This window comes from Anabrus simplex, chromosome 4 (genome assembly GCF_040414725.1).
Source record: "Anabrus simplex isolate iqAnaSimp1 chromosome 4, ASM4041472v1, whole genome shotgun sequence".
NCBI lineage: Eukaryota > Metazoa > Arthropoda > Insecta > Orthoptera > Tettigoniidae > Anabrus > Anabrus simplex.
This window is the reverse complement of record NC_090268.1, coordinates 452,692,870-452,716,840: the sequence shown is the minus strand read 5'-3', so window position 1 is coordinate 452,716,840 and position 23,971 is coordinate 452,692,870. Positions and strand designations below refer to the sequence as shown.

The window sequence follows — 23,971 nt, the reverse complement described above, 5'->3', positions numbered from 1 at the left end:
ATTTTCAATAATTTAAATAAGGAAGAGGAAATAATCATTTTCTGGGAAAATAAGAATAATCCAGATGGAATATTTTACTTTAAACAATTTGATTACCATTATAGGAGAATGATATCAGATATTATTTTGTTTTTCAATCAATTTCACAGTAAATTAATGATTCCTATATTTATTATTACAGAAAGAAACAGTCGTTGAATTTAATTTTGAGCGAGATCCCTCATGAATGATAGCACGAGGAGAAGATGTTTTCAAGAATCAAACCCAGATTTTGTGAATTTAATTGTTTTCTTTAAAAGAGTGTCAGTTTTTAATAAATGTGTGAACCTAATTTAGTCTTCTTTCATTTGTCGCTAGTCCTTCATCTATCCCTGCCTTTAAAATTTTCTGCACAGCCGATAGCGAACGGTCCACCACTGAGACCCTCGCTCTCCGGCGAGCTGAGCCCGGCATAAAGGGGGCAGTAATACCATTGCTTATGCAGCCAGTCCCTGTTATGAATGGTATGAAAATATAGCTCATAGGGTTGGTTGGTGCATGCATTTCAGTGGGCTTGGCAGACTGATATGTAATAGCAGCGGCTGGCTCGGTGAGGAAAGCAACGGTAAACTACCTCACTCCTCATTTCCCTAGTACGCCTCTTCAGTGACGCCTAGGCTATTTATGACAGTTGTTGGCGGAGCTGCAGAGGATCAAACCAGCCTTCGGGCTGAATACCGAACAACACATGGATGGCCTGTAAGTCCAATTATTAAGTGTCAGTTTCTTCTTGTGCAAATTACAAGTTCCAATATGCGATGTTTATGTTTTGTGTGAAACACAAATGTCTATTAACTGAATTGCTTATTGTTTACTTCAAAAGTTTTTAACAACTAAAATGTCACGTAGTATGGCCAATGTATTAGTGACACTGAAATATATCTAAAAATATAGTTGTTGGCCTTAATTCTTGCAAAATATTTTGCACCATTTGCCCTTTACTTAAGAGTTTTGATATTATTCTATGCCATATATTGGTCTTTTGAGTTCCATTTGTAAATGACAGCACTTTCCTATACTTATAAAATGGGTCGATACAATTTCAAATTCCGAGCTTTGATACGCGTTACTTATGCACTATGTGTATGACTCAACCACTTGTTTACTGTCTTGAACATATTCTGGCCTAACTTCTGTTCTGGAGTTTTCTCCCATCAAATGACGTAAAAGATGGTGGTTCCTTTCCATTTTTGAGGTTGGTAAAATCTGTAAGTCAAAATGAGTGAAGTGAATTAGATTTCAATTGAAGTGTAATTTTGTGTGAATATGTAAAGCCTGAAATAATCTACTTCCTGCTGGGTGTTTGAGATGCGAGTTTCTTGGCCGTCTGTCGCGTATTGTATCTCATATTGACGGTTCTGGTGTTGTCTGTTGTGAGAGGGGCGGAGGGATAAGTAGGGGAGGTTTCTCCGTGTGTATGGGCGGAGTCATGAAGGCTCGCTGTCTGCGCCGTAGCTTGTGTATGACGTCGTTTGTTGACTAGTCTGACAGTCATTTTTTAAGACAGGAACAATTTTATTAAACAAAATATTAGTTTTTTCGGATAGCTCATTAATGTTATAGTCGGGATTTGCGTAGTGGTCAAATGTTATATATAATTCTTTGCTTATATTAAGCAAAGGACCTTTAGGTTTTACACTTAATATTTTCAAATCATTACCTATGTTCGTAAATTTGTGCTTATGTTCATGCATATGCTGCCCTATTGCCGACAAATGATTATGCCTAATGGCATTCACATGCTCATTATATCTGCCCGTACGCCCCACATAACTTGTAAAACAGTTGTTGCATTTCATCCGATAGACTCCTGATTGAAGATATTTGTTGCTACTATTTACTGAATTTTTATTATTATATATGATATGCCTATTATTTTGTGGGGTCCTGAAAGCTATTTTAATGTTATGCTTCTTCAAAACATTGGTTAGTGAGTATATGCCCGTATTATTAAAAGTGAAAGTTGCGTAATCTTTTCTGGGTTGATCTGGTTTCGTCAGAGTAGTATTGGGCCGTGATCTAAACTTACGAATAATGGAATTAATCATTTCTTTTCTATAACCATTTTTTTTAAGCTATTTCATGAATTAGCTGCAGTTCATCGTTGAGATCTGCTTTTGACAACGGTATATTAAATGCTCTATGAATCGTGCTTTGATATATTGCTTTTTTATGTGGATTAGGGTGATTAGAATCCATTTTTATGGTATTTATCGTATGTGTAGGTTTACGGTAAATTTCGAAGTTCGGGCGCTTTTCGTGTCTAGTAATCGTTAGATCTAGGTAATTTAGTTCACCGTTATTCTCGGATTCCTTAGTAAATTGTATACATGTATCTATGGCGTTTATTTTATCCAATATTGCATTATCGTTGGTTGTTCTGTTGTCGATGATGACGAAGACATCATCCACAAATCTGCACCAGAAAATTATTCCTTCTATTTTGCTAAATGTAGTATGCTCTAAGTAGTCTATGTATATATCCGCTAGTATACAGGAGGCGGGTGACCCCATAGGTAGACCTGTTTGTTGGTAAATTGTATCATGAAATTAAAAAAAATTGTTATTGACTGCAAATTTGAGTAATATCATAAATTCATCAATTTCCAAAGTACTTAGTTTGCTGTGTGTTTTGAGATTTGTTCTAATTATGTTTATGGTTTTGTCAGTGGGGATATTTGGATACATATTCGTTATGTCATAAGAGGCTATGGAATGATATTTTTCTAACTGTAAGTTCTTTGTTTTTTTACAAAAATCTATTGAGTTTCGTATGCTCTTGTTGGCCTGAAAGGAGTAGTGATTTTTAAGAAATTTCTGAATAAATTTGGAAAGATTATATGTGGGACTAGATCTGTAATTTACTATGGTTCTCATAGGGGTGTTTTCTTTGTGAGTTTTGGGAAGGGCTTTTGCATTCGATAACTGGGGGTTCATTATTATTAAGCTATTTGCTTCTGCTTCAGTTAGTAAAAAATGTGTGTTCTTAAGCAAGTTTTTTATGTTTCTTTGTACTGTTATTGTGGGATCCTTACGTATAATGTGCAATGTTTTATTATTGACACGCTCTTTTGTTTTCTGAATGTATATATCTTTATTCATAATCACCGTTGTGTTTCCTTTGTCGGCTTTTGTTATAAGGAGATTATCTCGTTTGACTTTTTCTTTTAAACTATTGAAGTGTGTTTTGTTCATTTTATTGCTATTAGATATGTTATCTTGTACTCTTCTGATGTATTGCGGAAGTTTTCTTACAATATCATGCCTGACTTCTCGTATTTCATGTGGAATTCTTTGTATAGCTAATTCTGTTTCTGCTACTGCAGTTGTGACATTCTGTAGTATTGAGGTGTTATTCCAGTGATGTTTTGGTTCTTTGCTTAATATTTCATTCTCTGCTTTACTGAATACTGTATCCGTAAGGTTTTTTATTGGTGGGTAAAACTGATGTATTCTATCTTCTATAGACTGAGTTGAGTTATTAGTTTCTGCAAAGTGAGTGACCTGTTTTCCTTTCTGTGTCCGTTTCAAGGTTTCTAATTTCTTATCTAGGGTGTTCTGTTTTTTTATGGCTAGATATTCGATTTTCTCATTAGTAATATGTTGGAAGTGATCCCAGGAGCTACCACCCCAGTAGCTACGTGGTAGCTCCTGGGATACTTTCAAATGTAAAGGGTATAGTACATTATTCAAGTGTTGTTTTTTTTTACAATAAAAAAATTCTACCTCAGTTTTTATCCAAATTCTATTAGTTTTTTTCAAAGTGTCACGTGTCTGTCTTGTGTTTCTATGTTTGTTATTATATTTAATTAGGAACTTTGGAATTAGGTCATGAGCGAGGCATTCTTTTAAAAATGCAATGTTCTTAATTGTGTTCATCAATTTTATTCTAATATTCCTATATTTATATGCATGACTCTTTGCCTGGTTGTCGTTAACATCTTGATTTATGGACTTCATTTTCCGTATTGATATTTACCAATCATCACAAAAGGAAAGAAAGACGGCATTTGATGGGAGAAAACTCCAGAACAGAAGTTAGGCCAGAATATGTTCAAGACAGTAAACAAGTGACATATGAATAGTAACACAGTAAAGGTTTCCACCTATTCAGTACTAATATGTATTTACAATGTTATAAATTACATGGAACTAGTTTCGACCCACCTAGGGGTCATCATCAGCCATATTAAAGCATACATAAGTTTTTGTCGAATCCTAAAACATGTTATTTTTAACTGTAATAATCATAGGATTTATAATTTATAAAGTGAAGTGTGGCAATGAGATGAGAAATGTTACTATGGTACAGGTGAGTAGTAAATAATAATATATATAAAAACAAGTTTGGAACAAAGTACAAGTGGGATGCTTAGAGTTGTAAAAATATAACCTCGTGGATGTCAGTGGTCCTTGTACTAAAGAATCAATGTAAAATAACACATATAAACATATATACAAGTATGTACAAAGTGTGGAGAGTAAAGAGTGATACTCTTTTTATGTCGAGTCGGCTCGACACTGATCACTTAAGCGGAGAAATTAGGCATTTGGTGTATTAAGGCTGTGTTGATCGGTTGCGTTGTTGATTGTTGGACGTGAAGTTATTTTTGAATTTCTGGTTGAGAAGAAGGTGGAAACTGCGCGTGGATATATTGATTCTTAGTTCTTAGCGGAAACCAAATTGGACCTGTTTAAATGGAGAAAGTCGATAAAAACAAAAACAAAAAATGGAGATAGGAAAAGTTTAACATAAAGTGAAAGGACGCTTACCTCGCGCTGCGGTGTGTGTAGTATAGCTGATGGTGTGCGATTGGTGGCGGGGAGAGAAGTGTGGGCAGAGAGGAGGGCAGGCGCGTGCGGGTTAGGAGGGGGTTAGGAAGAGTGGGGTGAGGTGGCTTGGGGTGAGGTGGCTTGGGGTGAGGTGGGGGTGGGGAGCTTTTAAGGCGGGGCTGAAGGGTGCGGGAGAAAGGGTAATTGTCTCGGAAAAGTACCTTTGATTAGACTTAGGATTGAGTTTTGGTTGGCTGCATTATTGTTTCTGAGGAAAGTTATGAATAGATCGAAGAGTATGTTGGGTTTCTCTGAGATTTCATTGAGATTGTGACTGGCGTTGAAGTATTGGTCTAGGTGTATGTAGTAATTTTCCATTATGTTGAGTAAAGGGCCTTTGTTTGCTAATTCGAGGATGTCCATGTCCTGTTCGATATTGGTTAAATTATGGTTATAATCATGCATGTGTTGGCCGATGGCTGAAAACCTGTTGTATTTTATTGCATTAGTGTGTTCGTGGTATCTGGTATTGAAGTTTCTACCGGTCTGTCCGATGCAGGATTTTTCACAGGTGTTGCATTTGATCCTGTAAACTCCTGATTTTAAAAATCTGCTGGTCTTGTTGATGTGTGAAGTATTGTGTAAGACGTTCGTGTTCTTATTGTTGGTTTTGAAGGCTATTTTAACGCCTTGTTTCTTGAAGATATTGGTTAACTTGTAGATATCATTGTTGAACGTGAAGGTGGAAAATGTTAGAGGTTTAATCACTTCTTTTTTGAGGGTAGCTTTAGGGCGATGTTTGTGTTTATTAATTATCCTTTCTATAAAATGATTGCTGAAGCCGTTGTATTTTGCAATTCCGCGAATTGTGTTAAGTTCGTTCTTTAGATCTTTCTTGGACATAGGCATGCTGAAGGCTCGGTGAACTAGGCTGTTGTATGTGGCTCGTTTGTGGGACTGGGGGTGCACTGAATCTTGGCGAATGGTGGCGGCTGTTTGAGTAGGTTTTCTGAATATTTTATAACTGCAAGAATCTGAGTTTCTAATGATAGTTAAATCTAGGAAGTTGATTTTTTGATTTGATTCGGATTCTAGTGTGAATTTGATATGAGAATCAATAGTGTTGAGTTTTAAGAGGGTAGTGGAGGCATTAATTGATTGTTCATTCATGATTACGAAGACATCGTCGACATATCTGGCCCAAAAGAGAATATTTCCAAATTCATTATCAATTTTGGTGTGTTCGAGGAAGTCCAGGTATATTTCTGCCAAGGTGCCTGAGGCCGGTGACCCCATTGCCAAACCATCTTGTTGATATATAACATTGTCGAAAGTGAAGAAGTTGTTGTTGATGATTAGTTTTAATACTGTGATAGTCTTGTGTCTCTAGTTTGCTTAAGTGGCTGTTTTTGTTTAAATTGTTTTTAATTATTGGAATTAATTTTGATACTTGTATGCTTGGGTACATGTTCACAATATCGAAAGAGTGGATGGAGTAATCCGGTTGCAAATTGAAATTGTTAAGTTTCTTTACTAGCTCTGATGTGTTTTTAATGGACTTTTTGGATAAAAATTGATAATTTTTTCTTAAGAAACGTTGGATGAATTGTAATAATTTGTATAAGGGGCTTGGTCTATAGTTGATAATTGGGCGGATGGGAACTCCAGCTTTGTGTATCTTGGGGAGAGCTTTAGCAGTGGGGAGTCCTGGGTTCATATGTATGAGTTTGGATTTTTCCTGCTCAGTGAGTCATACACATAGCGCATAAGTAACGCATATCAAAGCTCGGAATTTGAAATTGTATCGACCCATTTTATAAGTATAGGAAAGTGCTGTCATTTACAAATGGAACTCAAAAGACCAATATATGGCATAGAATAATATCAAAACTCTTAAGTAAAGGGCAAATGGTGCAAAATATTTTGCAAGAATTAAGGCCAACAACTATATTTTTAGATATATTTCAGTGTCACTAATACATTGGCCATACTACGTGACATTTTAGTTGTTAAAAACTTTTGAAGTAAACAATAAGCATTTCAGTTAATAGACATTTGTGTTTCACACAAAACATAAACATCGCATATTGGAACTTGTAATTTGCGCAAGAAGGAACTGACACTTAATAATTGGACTTATAGGCCATCCATGTGTTGTTCGGTATTCAGCCCGAAGGCTGGTTTGATCCTCTGCAGCTCCGCCAACAACTGTCATAAATAGCCTAGGCGTCACTGAAGAGGCGTACTAGGGAAATGAGGAGTGAGGTAGTTTACCGTTGCTTTCCTCACCGAGCCAGCCGCTGCTATTACATATCAGTCTGCCAAGCCCACTGAAATGCATGCACCAACCAACCCTATGAGCTATATTTTCATACCATTCATAACAGGGACTGGCTGCATAAGCAATGGTATTACTAGCATCACTCATACCTCAGTCACTTTCATATTATCAAAGCCAAGGATGAGACTGAGACAGGTCAATGAAAGTAACAAATTTGATATAGCCCATACCAGAAGACACAGTGCACTCTAAACACTACATCTCACCAGCAAAGGCATGTAGCATATTTAAATATCATTTTAAATATTTAGCGTTATGTAAAGGCAAATTGTTGCAATATTTCATTATAAAACAACGCAAGAACTAAGGTAAACAAATATTTTAGACTCTAATGTATAATAATTACACTTTAAAATATCTTAATGTGTTTATGTGTAATGTTATATTAGTCAACACACATTTATAGTCTATTCCAATACTTTAATGTACAAGTGTAATAAGATATTTTATTGAAGTTAACACGCAAATTTTATTCATCACATTTTACTGATAGCTTATCGCTATAACTTCACGATCATAACAAGCTTAAAGACGAACTCTTTCAGCCACAATTGCATGTATATAATAAGACAAAGTTTGTAATTTTATCACAATGCTTGTAATTTTGTAAGTTTTTTAAGAAAAGTTTTTTATTGAAAGCATAAAATACAATGTAATGAAGGTTCTTAAGAGGCATAAGATAAAAATGTAAATATGATTCTGATATAGCTGAGGATAACCTATAAAGGGTCGAAACCAGTCCTAGATATGTAATATTTTACATGTAAATAAATGTATTGATTAGGTGGAATTTTTCTTTCCTTTTGTGACGAGTCTAGTCATTAAAAATTAAGTTAATTCATTGTTCATAAATTCTGGCAAAGTTAATGCACATATTGTACATACTGTACATATTGTAAACTATGTAAATAGCATAAGACAATTGTATTTAATATTAAGTTAGTTTACTATAAGTTCCAATGTTTATAGTTCAATTCTTGACCTTAAGATTAATATAGGCTGAAGATGCCCATAACTAGGGCAAAACATGTCCCTAACTGGTGTGTTTAATTCATGTAGAATTTAACCACTAAAAATATCTGTTTGTATTGAAAAGGTGGACACAATAATTTTAATCTTGAAAGTTTACTTATTATATCTTCAATACAGAACAAAATGAGATTAGTTACTTGTTACTTATAAATCAATGTAACAAAATCAAATTTACTGCCTGAATTAAAGTCTTTTACGCCACATGTTATCTATACATTGATTATTACTTTCACCTGCGAACTCTCACAGTATTATTATTATTATTATTATTATATTTTAACTAGCGAACTTATAAAGCATTATTATTATTTCCTTCATTTTAACTTGCACACTCACAAAGCATAATTATTATATTTCATGACCTTCCGTACGCGAACACAAATTTTACACACGCTGGCACTTCCATAATCTGGTTGTCTGGTAACAAATATGCCTAACTAAGGTACAAATATCAATCAATCAATCAATCAATCAATCAATCAATACTGATCTGCATTTAGGGCAGTCGCCCAGGTGGCAGATTCCCTATCTGTTGCTTTCCTAGCCTTTTCCTAAATGATTTCAAAGAAATTGGAAATTTATTGAATGTCTCCCTTGGTAAGTTATTCCAATCACTAACTCCCCTTCCTATAAATGAATATTTGCCCCAGTTTGTCCTCTTGAATTCCAACTTTATCTTCATATTGTGATCTTTCCTACTTTTATAAACGCCATTCAAACTTATTCGTCTACTAATGTCATTCCACGCCAACTCTCCGCTGACAGCTCGGAACATACCACTTATAATACCAATATAAATGGTCCGTTATTGGACATTATAAATTTTCCAGCTAGCTCATTCTTGGTTGCCAGCGTTTCGCCCTCGTGTGCTAGGGTGGGCTCATCAGTTGGTACCTAGCACACCTACCAATACGCTGGCTAGTGCATACCGTGGAGGCCACTGCGTAGGCTAACTGGAGCCACCGGCAGTGCCAATGCACTAAGAGACCCTGTCTCATCACTAAAAATTGATGCCTGCTTGGCCATCAGATGATATAGATGTTGATTCCCATAGGGAATCTGAAATATTTGTCCTGAATGAGCAAATTTATAATACCAATATAAATGGTCCGTTATTGGACATTATAAATTTTCCAGCTAGCTCATTCTTGGTTGCCAGCGTTTCGCCCTCGTGTGCTAGGGTGGGCTCATCAGTTGGTACCTAGCACACCTACTAATACGCTGGCTAGTGCATACCGTGGAGGCCACTGCGTAGGCTAACTGGAGCCACCGGCAGTGCCAATGCACTAAGAGACCCTGTCTCATCACTAAAAATTGATGCCTGCTTGGCCATCAGATGATATAGATGTTGATTCCCATAGGGAATCTGAAATATTTGTCCTGAATGAGCAAATTTATAATACCAATATAAATAATAATAATAATAATACCATTTATATTGGTATTATAAATTTGCTCATTCAGGACAAATATTTCAGATTCCCTATGGGAATCAACATCTATATCATCTGATGGCCAAGCAGGCATCAATTTTTAGTGATGAGACAGGGTCTCTTAGTGCATTGGCACTGCCGGTGGCTCCAGTTAGCCTACGCAGTGGCCTCCACGGTATGCACTAGCCAGCGTATTGGTAGGTGTGCTAGGTACCAACTGATGAGCCCACCCTAGCACACGAGGGCGAAACGCTGGCAACCAAGAATGAGCTAGCTGGAAAATTTATAATGTCCAATAACGGACCATTTATATTGGTATTATAAATTTGCTCATTCAGGACAAATATTTCAGATTCCCTATGGGAATCAACATCTATATCAACATACCACTTAGTCGAGCATCTCTTCTTCTTTCTCTCAATTCTTCCCAACCCAAACATTGCAACATTTTTGTAATGCTACTCTTTTGTCGGAAATCACCCAGAACAAATCGGGCTGCTTTTCTTTGGATTTTTTCCAGTTCTTGAATCAAGTAATCCTGGTGACGGTCCCATACACTGGAACCATACTCTAGTTGGGGTCTTACCAGAGACTTATATGCCCTCTCCTTTACATCCTTACTACAACCCCTAAACACCCTCATAACCATGTGCAGAGATCTGTACCCTTTATTTACAATCCCATTTATGTGATTACCCCAATGAATATCTTTTCTTATATTAACACCTAGATACTTACAATGATCCCCAAAAGGAACTTTCACCCCATCAACGCAGTAATTAAAACTGAGAGGACTTTTCCTATTTGTGAAACTCACAACCTGACTTTTAACCCCGTTTATCATCATACCATTGCCTGCTGTCCATCTCACAACATTTTCGAGGTCACGCTGCAGTTGCTCACAATCTTGTAACTTATTTATCACTCTATAGAGAATAACATCATCCGCAAAAAGCCTTACCTCTGATTCCACTCCTTTACTCATATCATTTATATGCTTTAGACACGTCAATCGTGATACAGTCCATTTGACCTCCTGAATTCAAGATATCTGTTATATCTTGCTGGAATCCTACAAGTTGACCTTCAGTGGAATAAACTTTTCTAAAACCGAATTGCCTTCTATCGAACCAGTTATTAATTTCGCAAACATGTCTAATATAATCAGAAAGAATGCCTTCCCAAAGCTTACATACAATGCATGTCAAACTTACTGGCCTGTAATTTTCAGCTTTATGTCTATCACCCTTTCCTTTATACACAGGGGCTACTATAGCAACTCTCCATTCATCTGGTATAGCTCCTCCGACCAAACAATAATCAAATAAGTACTTCAGATATGGTACTATATCCCAACCCATTGTCTTTAGTATATCCCCAGAAATGTGATCAATTCCAGCCACTTTTCTAGTTTTCAACTTTTGTATCTTATTGTAAATGTCATTGTTATCATATGTAAATTTTATTACTTCTCCGGCCTTAGTCTCTTCCTCTATCTCGACATTTTCCTTGTAACCAACAATCTTTACATACTGCTGACTGAATACTTCTGCCTTTTGAAGATCCTCACATACACACTCCCCTTGTTCATTAATTATTCCTGGAATGTCCTTCTTGGAACCTGTTTCTGCCTTAACATACCTATACATACCCTTCCATCTTTCATTAAAATTCGTAAGACTGCCAATTATGCTTGCCATCATGTTATCCTTAGCTGCCTTCTTTGCTAGATTCAATTTTCTAGTAAGTTCCTTCAATTTCTCCTTACTTCCACAGCCATTTCTATCTCTATTTCTTTCCAGTCTGCACCTCCTTCTTAGTCTCTTTATTTCTCTATTATAATAAGGTGGGTCTTTACCATTCCTTACCACCCTTAATGGTACAAACCTGTTTTCGCATTCCTCAACAATTTCTTTAAACCCATCCCAGAGTCTGTTTACACTTTTATTTACCGTTTTCCATCGATCATAGCTACTTTTTAGAAACTGCCTCATGCCTGCTTTATCAGTCATATGGTACTGCCTAACAGTCCTACTTTTAAGACCTTTCTTTCTATCACATTTATTTTTAATACCACAAAAACAGCTTCATGATCACTAATACCATCTATTACTTCAGTTTCCCTATAGAGCTCATCTGGTTTTATCAGCACGACATCCAGGATACTGGTTCCATCACTTTCTGAATCAGCTGTCCTTCCCATATTCCCATATTTGCCATTTGTTGGTCATGCTTCCTGTCGTTCGCATTTCCTTCCCAATTGACATCTGGCAAATTCAGATCTCCCGCTACAATCACATTTCTTTCCATGTCGTTTCTCACATAGCTGACTATCCTATCAAATAATTCCGAATCCGCGTCAGTGCTACCCTTTCCCGATCTGTACACTCCAAATATATCAAGTTGCCTATTATCTTTAGAAATGAGCCTTACACCTAGAATTTCATGTGTCTCATCTTTAACTTTTTCGTAGCTTACAAATTCTTCTTTCACCAGAATGAACACTCCCCCTCCCACCCTTCCTATCATATCTCTACGATACACACTCCAGTGCCGTGAGAAAATTTCTGCATCCATTATATCATTTCTCAGCCATGATTCAACTCCTATTACAATATCTGGTAAATATATATCTATTAAATTACTTAATTCTATTCCTTTCCTTACAATACTTCTACAGTTCAACACTAACAATTTTATGTCATCCCTACTTGATTTCCAGTTCCCTGTTCCCTTATCACCGCTCTGTAGGCCATCCCGTTTCCCTGAATGTACCTCCCTATTACCCTTCCAAACAAATTTCCTAACTTATACGTATAATTACCGTGGTGATTGAAAAATCAAAATAAACTGGGTTAGCATAAAAGAAAAATCTAACACTTGAAATGGACTTAAATTATTCACAAACAGCATGCATTAACTGAAAGAAATATCCCATATTTACATTATATACAACAAATATTCAATTAATTAGTCTAACCCATAATTACATTAATGTAAATTAGTTCGTCCGTCTATCTTAAATAAATCATGGATTCAGGAAGCGATCCATGTGTTTCGTTAAGTAACCATGATTAATTTACCCCGAGTCCCGTCTTGTCGCGATAACATCCCCAAATATATCAAAATTTGTGTACTCATGCCTGTGTAGAATTCCATTATCTCGTGGCGAAGGAGGAGCCTCATGACCCCATATTGGTTTACTCATGCATCATGTCGCACTTTATAATATTAACACAACAAAACACTTCTGGGCGACTACCCATGATTAATACCTTACTAAAGAATTTACAATGATTTATACAAAAACAACACTTATAGGTGCCTAAAGACCCATTACACATTCACCATATATTCTTCCTTGAGCCCGAACCACAAGTCATGACACTTACGACAATGTGTCGTTTTATTCGACCCGGCGCGTATCGCGTTAGTCAACCGGCACTTCCTGATGTATTCTAGGCCGTCTCGTGATCGCTTCGCTCCTACAGTTCCCTGCTCGGATAATTGTATCACCGTCTATCTTGAAATATTTACTTCAGGCCCTGCACACTCCCTTCCGAAAGTACTATCGGTGTTCCGTTAGTTATTTATATTCAATCACATAAAACCTTTTAGAAATGTATTAAATTCAACATACCGTTGTACTGATTATTTACACTCGATACTATGAATAATCTCACTGTTCGTCTTCATTCTCATAACAACTCACGTACTTTCAGCTCTAACTGACTTCGAATGCGTCCCGAGGTACTGACTTACAGAGTCAACGTGTCAGAGTCTCAACTACTTCATACGACTGACACGACTGGTGACTGGTAACAACTGGTGATGTGAGGGTTGCATCTCCGGGTTATTTATGGACGATATGGTTTCCCGCCAGGGTCATCCGCGGTCATATCAGAGGGAGGGGGTTGGTTATCTTAAATCGGCACTTGCAGGTGGATTTGGATCTCTTAATTTATCCCACTTAATAAACTGGCAATACACATTCACGTGTCGTATTCTGATCTCATATCGTTGGGCGATCACGGAGATATTACTTGATTTCTGTCCTCTACTTTTTGCACGCTAAGTCGGCGTCTTTGCTGGTGCGATATCGCTGACCAATAGGAAAACAGCATGGGCCTTTTCCTAGAATTCTTTATTTTAATCCATCAAGATTACAATTAATCAACATGGAGATGATATCACAAAAATCCCATCTGTTCAATTCGGTGGTTGGAATATTTTAATTATTATTATTACTGGAGATAACTGGAGTTCATTTTGACTTCAGTTATGTTGGCGCATCTGCGAGTCCTTTACTAATTTTGTCATTGGTTAACACTGCAGTGGTTCATTTAAATATTTCCCTCTGACAACTTGACAACAAAATGCCTCGAGGCGTGGGAATCTCTATTGCAAAATATTCTCCGTATCGTCACAAAAGGACACATGGAAAGGTTCTTGTTCAAGAATAACTGCTCTCTCACTTCTTTATTGCAATTAGGACTGTTGTTCTGAGTTCTTGATTCAATCCTCTTAGCTTTGACAAGGAAATTTACTACCCATTATGACAGGCTTAACTCTTGGCGACAGATTGTCGGGAGCACATCTGACCATGTTAAAATCTCTTGGTCTCTGCCAGAATGACAATGTGTATATTTCAATACTATCATATGCCTTAACATATTTTATAATATCAAAATCAACCTATGGACTATCTCACCCGGGTAGAATATCATACCCCTCCTGCTCTCCGAACACAAACAACTCCTCCCCATGCGCCAACCACAAGCCCGTAGCCCACCACCAAGACGACGCACTTACAATATGAGCAACTGCCAGTGTTCCAAAAACCTCTCACATGACAAGATAACAATTCAGCAATATAAAAGGTAAGCGATAACACTACAGACTTCAAGTTTACGCATAAATCCTCCCTTCTGTATCTCCCATTCTTTCAATTTAATTAATTATAGATCTCTCCTTCCTTTCGGAGTTTGCACACATTGGACAGCATAACCATAAAACTTATTCCACAATTTGACAACCCCCCTTTCAACTAATAAATCAACATCTGAACACTAACATCAGTGAAGCTCACCATCAACATACAATATTGTTCCACACAAGGTGATCTAATGACACTTCAACAGTTCTCGTAAGTTGTTATTTAGGGCTAATTGTTCAACATAGGTTCTCAAGTAGAACTACGACATGAAAACAACGTCCTTCTGTACCTGGCACACTATCAACTCAGAATATTGCCCAACATAAGAAGATGGTCTAATAATATCTCAATAGCCTCTTTAAGTTGTTCTCTAATAATTTGTTCAACATAGGTGTTCAGGTAGAACTACAACATAAATATGTCTTTCTGGGCTAGTTACAAACTATAAACTTAGAACTTATTCGATATCTTTTGAATAAGACTTTATCAAGTACACATGCCAAGGTCCAATATTTCGTAAATGTGGCATAGTGTTAGAATGTATTTCCTTACTAAGTTTTTAAATAATCAATTTTATCTTTGATTCTCTATTTACTTTCATTTACTTTCATGTTGATGACATTGTTGGGAAAGCATACAGATCGTTACACGTCATAATGAGGCTACCGGTACTTAAAGGATGCAACAAAGAATTAAAAGAAAAATAAAGTTACTTGAGTATGGTTCGTCCATTATTGGAATATGCAAACAGTGTTTGGGATCCTCACCAAGAATACCTAATAAAAGAAAGAGACAGTGTGCAGAGGAAAGCAGCAAGATTTGTAACAGGGGATTTCAGGAGAAAGAGTAGTGTATCAGAAATGTTAAAGGAACATGGGTGGGAAACGTTAAGTAAGAGAAGGGAGAAAACTAGACTTATAGGATTATATAGAGCCTATACAAGAGAAGAAGCATGGGGAGATATCCGTGAGAGGCTTCAGTTGGAAAATAATTATATCGGCAGGACTGACCACAAATATAAAATTAGAAGGAATTTTAGCAGAAGCGATTGGGGTAAATTTTCATTCATTGGGAAGGGTGTGAAGGAGTGGAACAGTTTACCAGGGGTAGTGTTTGATCCTTTTCCAAAATCTGTACAGATATTCAAGAAGAAAATAAACAGCAACAGAGATAATAAATGAAGTGTTAGAGGGCATTCGACCAGTGCAGGTTATTTTAAATTTAAAATAATGTGTGTGAATAAATTAATTCCATCCCCTGGTCTAAGGAGTTTGGACAGCCAAAGTAGGGGACTGCCTGTAGGGGTGAAGTACAGTGGGGACTTCGAGGGCCCTGGGACCGCTACGGTAGCTGTGAAGGCCCTTCAGGAACTCTGAAAAGTGGTGGCAAAAGGGGCTCTGGTTAAGACGCAGCAGGTCGTTATGCTACTTAGGTTCCAGAACAGGTGAAAAAAAAAAAAAAAAGTAAATAAATAAATGCAATGTAAATATTAACCTTATACCAGTTGTATAGTATCATTTGAAGTAATTCCACATACTGTATATCAGTTGACTATATTTGTAAGTAGTACAGGAGATATTATAAGTAGAATTTTGTAAACAATATAAATTTATTAAGGATGAGCTGTGGTGTTTAATAGAAAACATTGTTAGCGTAAATTGTATAATATTGTATTATAGGAAAATTTTCTTCTCTTATTAATTTAATATTTAGTGCTTGACAATAATTTATTTTAGTGTACCATTTGCCACCGAGGTAGACACCTCATTTGCAAATAAAGAGATTTTGATTTGATTTTGATTTTGTAAACAATATTTTATACTTTCATCCATATTTAACTTTGACCATAGCTCAAGGCCATCAACATTATCAATTCCACTTGTATCTAAATCAAGTTACTCATGTAATGACTGCTTTTTTTAAGTGATGGTTTTTAACGTATTCCATTATGTAGTAAATTTTAGATCAAAACAATCTGGTACCTAATATGGTTTGAGATAATGCTATGGCTGATGATGCCCCATAGGAAAGTAATTAATTAATGTTATTTGTTTTACGTCCCACTAACTACTCTTTTATGGTTTTCGGAGACGCCGAGGTGCCGGAATTTAATCTCGCAGGAGTTCTTTTACGTGCCCGTAAATCTACCGACACGAGGCTGACATATTTGAGCACCTTCAAATACCACCGGACTGAGCCAGGATCGAACCTGCCAAGTTGGGGTCAGAAGGCCAGCGCCTCAACCGTCTGAGCCACTCAGCCCGGCCCCCTAGGAAAGAGCGAAACATGTACCAATTCTTATTTTAATGAAGATTTAACTCTAACTTAAATATTGAGTTGTATTGAATACTTGGAAGAAAAATAAATTTCTCATATTTTTCATAAGATTATTTTCAGTACGGATTCGTTATGATTTTCATTACTTGTAAAGGTGTACTGTTACGAAAATGCTCCGAACTTCGGGCTGGGAGGACAAGATGCTCGACTATGTGGTATGTTACATGCTATAACATTTGTATAACATGTTGTAGCATTTGTAACATTTTTAAACTGACCTGTGTGGTATGTTTCGAGCTGTCAGTGTACAGATGTCGTGGAATGATATTAGTAGATGAATAAGCTTGAGCAGAGCTTTTAAAAGTAGGAAAGATCATAATATGAAGATAAATTTGGATTTCAAGAAGACAAATTGAGGCGATTTTTCATTTTCAGTACTAGGAATATGGGACTGGAATAAATTATCAAGGGAAATGTTTGATAAATTTCCCCAGTTCTTTGAAAACATTTTAAAGAAAGCTAGGTAAGGCATCTCCCACCTGAACAACAGTCCTAAATGCAGGATTATTGATTGATTGATTGAAGCCTCCACTTCGTAATCGCCCAGTAAACAGTGTCAATCAGGTGAATGAAGGAGACAAGGTATGACAGGCCTGGTTAAAAACTGTTACTTGTGAGAAGAGACAGAAAGCAGCATGAGCATGATGGGAGATGATGTATTTCTCATGTGATCAGTGTCCCTTGAGAAGGTAGATCTAAGTGAATTACCTCTTTCTTAGTTTCTGCTCCCATTTCAATACCAGCATCCAATTCGTCCAGATACTCCACAGCTCGTCTGTAGCACTGGATGGCAGCCGTGTAATTCTCTCTCTCGTACCACCAGTTGCCACGTTCTCGTTTCTTGTTTCTGAAAGAGCATCAGGACGACGTCATTAGCTGACACAAACAGACTCATAATGAGCGGGAAAAAAGAGGACGATATGTTACTTGTGAGGACGATATGTTACTTGTGAGAATAATGCACTTCGTAGAGGAGAGCAGAAACATAGGCGAGTTATTTCTAGGTAAGAGACATAAAACTAGATAAAGCCACAGGGCTAGTAGGAAACAGAAGGTTATACAGGCAAATACCTCTCTGAAAGTACTGGATAATCTAAGGAGTGCCCATTAGGGTCCTAGATTCAAAGAAGAGAAAATCATGACATTTGCCTCCACGTGGTACAGGGTGGAATATTAGTGTAAATGAGAGATAGAAGCAGCTAATGAATGCAGGGACCAAGTATCACCTGAGATGAGTAGATCCCCTTAGTCAACAGAGAACAGACTGGTTTAGAAACAAAACTGTCCAAGACAGGGAAGTGCTATGTCTTTACTTATACGGTATTTACAATCGTTATGGATGAAATTCTAAAGCAAACAAAGGCAACATATAGAGAGGATATGAAAATATTGTTGTTTGCAGATGACTGAGAAGTCAACAACAGAGAAATGCAAATCCAACTAGAGGATTTAAATGACATTGAATATATGGTATGATAATCAGTGAGGAGAAGAGCAAAACAGTGGCAATGACAAGAGGAGAAAGAAGAAGGAATTGTTAGTATCAGAGGAAGTATTTGGGAAGTGAAATAATGTAAGATGCAAGGTTTGATGAGGCGATCGGTATAAGTGGGCAATATGTTCTACCAAACTGTAAGGAGATAATGTACAAAATGTACTATACCCCTATAATAACATTTGCATCAGAGATTTGGACACTGCCAGCAAGAGATGAGAGTAAAATTCAGGCCAGTGAGAAGAAACTCCTGAGGAGATTTGGAAAATGGGAAAATACCGATATGCTCCTGTCAGTCGCATACAAAATCTTCTCCAAAGCACTCCAGAATAGAATAGAGAATCACATAGATCAAGACTTGGGGGTACACTAAGCTGGATTCAGGAAAGGGTGGTCTTGTGCACAGCAGATATTTACCATCAAAGTTTTAATCAAAACTAAAACAGACAAGAAAGTAATTATGACATTTGTAAGATTTCAAAGAGGCATATGACTCTGTCGACAGGGGCACATTAATACAAGTGCTGAAAGAATTTGGAACGGATGAAAAAACAACTAATATAATACAACAGACATTAAAAAGCACCCAGTCACAAGTAAAATTCCTTGGAGAGCTATCAGAACTGTTTAAAATCAAGACAGGTGTGAGGCAAGGAGATGGCCTCTCCCTGGTCCTATTTAACCGAGTCTTGGAGAAGGTGATAAGGGAATCATAATCTATAAGTTTCATTTCCGTATTGATTATATTCACAAATGTGAAGTATTGAAGTATTGATTAGGTGGAAGCTTCAATACTTCACATTTGTAATAAGGGAATGGTGAAAAGAAACGAGTCGGCAAAATATTCACAACTAAGTATTTTTTCTTTTCCACCTTGTCGATACACTAAATTGCTTAAGGCAATTTATTGGTTAAAAGTGGTACATATTTTGTATATTATCAACATCTTCAGCCACATAACACTGTTTAGATTGAAACAGAAGTGTCCACAATGACAAGTAAAATCTTGTGAAGTCACATAAAAACTCTTGATGAGATAGTCTTTGGTTAGCAGTTACTCCTGTGTTGCACGATTGAAGAGTTTTTACGTGACTTCACAAGATTTTACTTGTCATTGTGAACACTTCTGTTACTTTTATCATTATTCGTAAATACGGTTTTTCACTTTTATCTGTCATTCCACCACCATCCCATCCTTCTAGATCCTCTCTCATTTCTCCACACTATTATTATCACTATGTCTTTTACTGTTGTAATTTGGCTAGGCTGATGATGGTCCACAGTGGACCGAAACTAGTACCTTTTAATATCATTGTAATGTTTTTGTAAAAACATCAAATGATTTTTTAGTATTGAGAAGGTGGAATATTAAAATTTTGTATTTACTTTAAGCATAGTCTCAACTCAATACGGAACCTATACTCCGTACGGCTCTACTTCTAAATTGACGTTTTAGCAGATTTTGGCTCTGTCTGGTGGTTATGCGCTGAAGCATAGACATCCAACCAATCCCAAACTGCCATTCATATCAATTTATATCGGCAGAGCACGATCTCGAAACCTAGTTGCCAACTCTAATATTCACATTCGCCACGTGGTTAACCTATCTCGCTCAGAGTGTATGGTATTCGGTACAATTCACATTGTTGGAGGGTTCTAATGACTCTGAGATCAGTAGAGTGTTCCATTTGTAGGCCACAACCTGCTAGCCGTTAGTGATGTGTTATTTCCTCATTCTCTTTTATTGTTAATAATATATTCTCTTTTAGTGCCAGATATTGTTAGAAAGTATAGTTCTTGTGAATTTGTTTTCAATCCATATTCACATTTTTTTCTGAGTACTGTATTACAATTTAAAAGGGATGTTTACCGCGGTCGTTTTGCATCAGCTGTTCTCACGGGTGTAGTGCGCTGGCAACAGAGGGAAAGCGATGCTCATTTGTTTTGCGAAACTTCAATTTAGAAGTAAGGCCGTGCGGAGTATAACAATGAAGTTTATTACTTTTAAGAACAAGTATGGTGATATAAAGAGAGTCCACATATTCAAATATCCACAGGAGATTATGACTCCTGACAACAACGAGAAGCCAGCTATCGAAGAAAGAGCAAAGAAGGGGATTGCATTCAGACTATGCCAGGAAACTTGTAAGTCCAAATCCCTGTCCTATCAAACCAAACTCAGACACTACAATACCGTGGTGAAGCCTGAATGCCTCTACACACCAGAGACAATTGCCAGAAAAGGGATTACCAAAATAGAAAAGAAAAAGCGAAAATTTCTGTGGAAAATTCTGGAACACAAGAAAGCAATGTGAAAGAGTTTATCTTCTGTCTGAGATCAAATCAAGAGCTGTATGAAAAATGCGAGAACATGTCAACCTTGGTAAGAAAAAAGTGACTGAAATTCTATGGACACCTGAGAAGAATGGGACCGGAACACCTAGCAAATAAAATTCACATCTCCCAGGAAAGAGAAAGACCCAAGTACGATGGCTGAAAGAAGTTCAACAGGAACTTAATAGTAAGCCTCGGACCAATGGGAGTAACGGAGTCCCACTCCCATTTGATAGAAGAGGGACTCCTTAGAAACAACTTGGCGAACGAAATGGAATTTGATGGGGATCTATTAATATTAATGGGGCTTATGGAAGAAAGGAAGCAGAACTGGCTGAGTCAGCAAAGAGAATGCATCTGGATGTGCTAGGACTAAGTGATGTTCAGGAAAGGGGAGATAACAAAGAAGAGATAGGAGATTATAAAGTGTACTTGATGGGTGTTAGAAAGGGAAGGGCAGAGTATGGGGTAGGACTGTTTATCAGGAATACAAATTGCACACAACATAGTTTCTGTTAGGCATGTAAATGAGCGAATGATGTGGGTAGATTTGTCAGTTGGAGGAATTAGGACTAGAATTGTCTCAGTGTATTCACCATGTGAGGGTGCAGATGAGGATGAATTTGACAAGTTTTATGAAGCATTGAGTGACATCGTGGTCAGGGTCAACAGCAAGGATAGAATTGTGCTAATGGGCGATTTCAATGCGAGAGTTGGGAACAGAACTGAAGGATACGAAAGGGTGATTGGTAAATGTGGGGAAGATTTGGAAGCTAATGGGAATGGTAAGTGTTTGCTGGACTTCTGTGCTAGTATGGGTTTAGTAGTTAGGACCACATACTTCAAGCATAAGGCTATTCACCGCTACACATGGGAGGCTAGGGGTACCAAATCCATAATAGACTATATCTTAACACATTGCGGACCGGGTGCCCTTCACCCCATGCACAGCCCTGTTCCCGGCCACTTTCTAATTACCTCCAAACTGGAGTGCATGCATTCAAATAAACTGCCAAAACTTCACTAGCCTTTGAAGGACTACTGTGTTTTATTCTGGAGGCATTCCTGATTAGTAGTTGAAATGCAGTTAGGTAAGTATTTGCTGAAATCTATTTCGGCTCATAGTTTTCCGAAATATATGGTTTTCTATTAGGGGATCGGTTGGCCAGTAATCTTTCAGATATGGTTTCTTAACCTGCCCTATCAATATACACAAAACAATTTTTTAATTTCCCTCCTAGGGACATTAGTCCACTTCGGGTTTTACGGGATACGTTATGAGAATGTGAATTCTGCTCATAGTATAAGTTTGTCTGCTCAGCTACATAATGAAAAAGTCCTCTCAAACATAAGTACTGATACTTGTCCTACGTTTCCAGGTTCATTAGGCCATACCTTTATATCAGGAGCATGTTCAAAATCCTCTAGCCTTGGTTTACTGCTGTCCATAACCTAGTTGTCAGAAAACACTATATTATTTACAATATTTAGAATATTTACACCCATAACACAATTATGAGACTCGTCCTGCGCCACGCGAGTTCCACACCTTGAAGATAAGGATATCTACTCGTCATCACTTGAAACATTTCCGTTAGAATGTATTTCATCATCGAACTCTAAATATTCAGCATCACTTCGACATTCTGAGCCTGTATCAGCACATAATACGCGAATAATTTCATCCCTGTCTAAACATGTGCGATTCCTGAGCGCTGCCATCTTGCATGGCTCTTCAAACTTTGTAAACATGTTGTCAGGAAATGCAAGGAAAAGCTATAATATGAAGAATAATCGAAAAAAATGCGACTATCGATTGTGTAGAACCATACATAAGAGTTCTAGCACCCTTGACCTCCAAATAGTTCCGGTATATATCAAAAGATAGCACTAAACTTCAGTCTGCTGCTAACACGAGATAACTCGGGACCGGTCCGCAACGTTCGGCCAGGCATGCACGAGTTTTCTCGGGACCAGTCCGCAATGTGTTAAATGACTTTGAATTCAGAAAGTCTGTTAGGAATGTTCGAGTTTTCCGGGGATTTTTCGATGATACAGACCACTATCTGATCTCTAGTGAACTAAGTATCTCTAGGCCTAGGATAAAGAAAGTGAAATCTGTCTGCAAATGAATCAGGCTAGAAAATCTCCAAGACAAAGAAATTAGACAGAAGTACTTGGATATAATTAGTGAGAAGTTTTGAACAGCAGAGAGTAAGCAAGTTCAGGATATAGAAAGAGAATGGGTGGCATACAGGGATGCTGTAGTAGAAACAGCAAGGGAATGCCTAGGAACAACTGTGTGTAAAGATGGGAAAAAGCAAACATCTTGATGGAATGATGAAGTGAGAGCAGCTTGTAAACGTAAAAAGAAGGCTTATCAGAAATGGCTCCAAACAAGGACCGATGAAGACAAGGAATTGTACGTAGATGAAAGAAACAGAGCGAAACAAGTAGTTGTTGATTCCAAAAAGAAGTCATGGGAAGATTTTGGTAATAACCTGGAAAGGCTGGGTCAAGCAGCAGGGAAACCTTTCTGGACAGTAATAAAGAATCTTAGGAAGGGAGGGAAAAAGGAAATGAACAGAGGTTTGGGTAACTGAGGTGAACTCATAACAGATCCCAGGGAATTGCTGGCGACATGGAGGGAATATTTTGAACATCATCTCAACATTAAAGGAAATCATCATGGTGGTGTTGCATACAACCAAGCTCATGGGGAGGAGGAAAATGATGGTGAAATTACACTTGAGGAAGTGGAAAGGAAGGTAATTAAACTCCATTGTCATAACGCAGCAGGAATAGATGAAATTAGACATGAAATGGTGAAGTACAGTGGGAAGGCAGGGATGAAATGGCTTCATAGAAGAGTAAGATTAGCAGGGAGTGTTGGAAAGGTACCTTCAGATTGGACAAGAGCAGTAATTGCACCTATCTATAAGCAAGGGAACAGGAAGGATTGCAACAATTATCGAGGTATCTCATTGATTAGTATACCAGGGAAGGTGTTCACTGGCATCTTGGAAGGGGGGGGTGTGATCAGTGGTTGAGAGGAAGTTCAGTATGCGCTAGGTAATTGAAAAATAATTCGAGAGGAATAGACAGTTGCATTTATGTTTCACAGATCTAGAGAAAGCATATGACAGGGTACTGAGGGAAAAATGTTTTCCATACTGGGGGACTATGGAATTAATGGTAGATTATTAAAATCAATCAAGGGCATTTATGTTGACAATTGGGCTTCAGTGAGA

At 37.4% G+C, this 23,971-nt stretch overlaps 1 protein-coding gene across 1 annotated transcript in view; it reads right to left on the bottom strand.

Annotated features, from left to right (window-relative positions):
- Window positions 1-23,971, bottom strand: part of zda (peptidyl-prolyl cis-trans isomerase zonda) — a 184,417-nt gene that overhangs the window by 63,010 nt on the left and 97,436 nt on the right. The window contains exon 5 of the mRNA XM_067145935.2: window positions 17,600-17,738. Within this exon, the coding sequence (XP_067002036.2) occupies window positions 17,600-17,738 (139 nt within the window). The remainder of the gene's footprint in view (window positions 1-17,599; window positions 17,739-23,971) is intronic.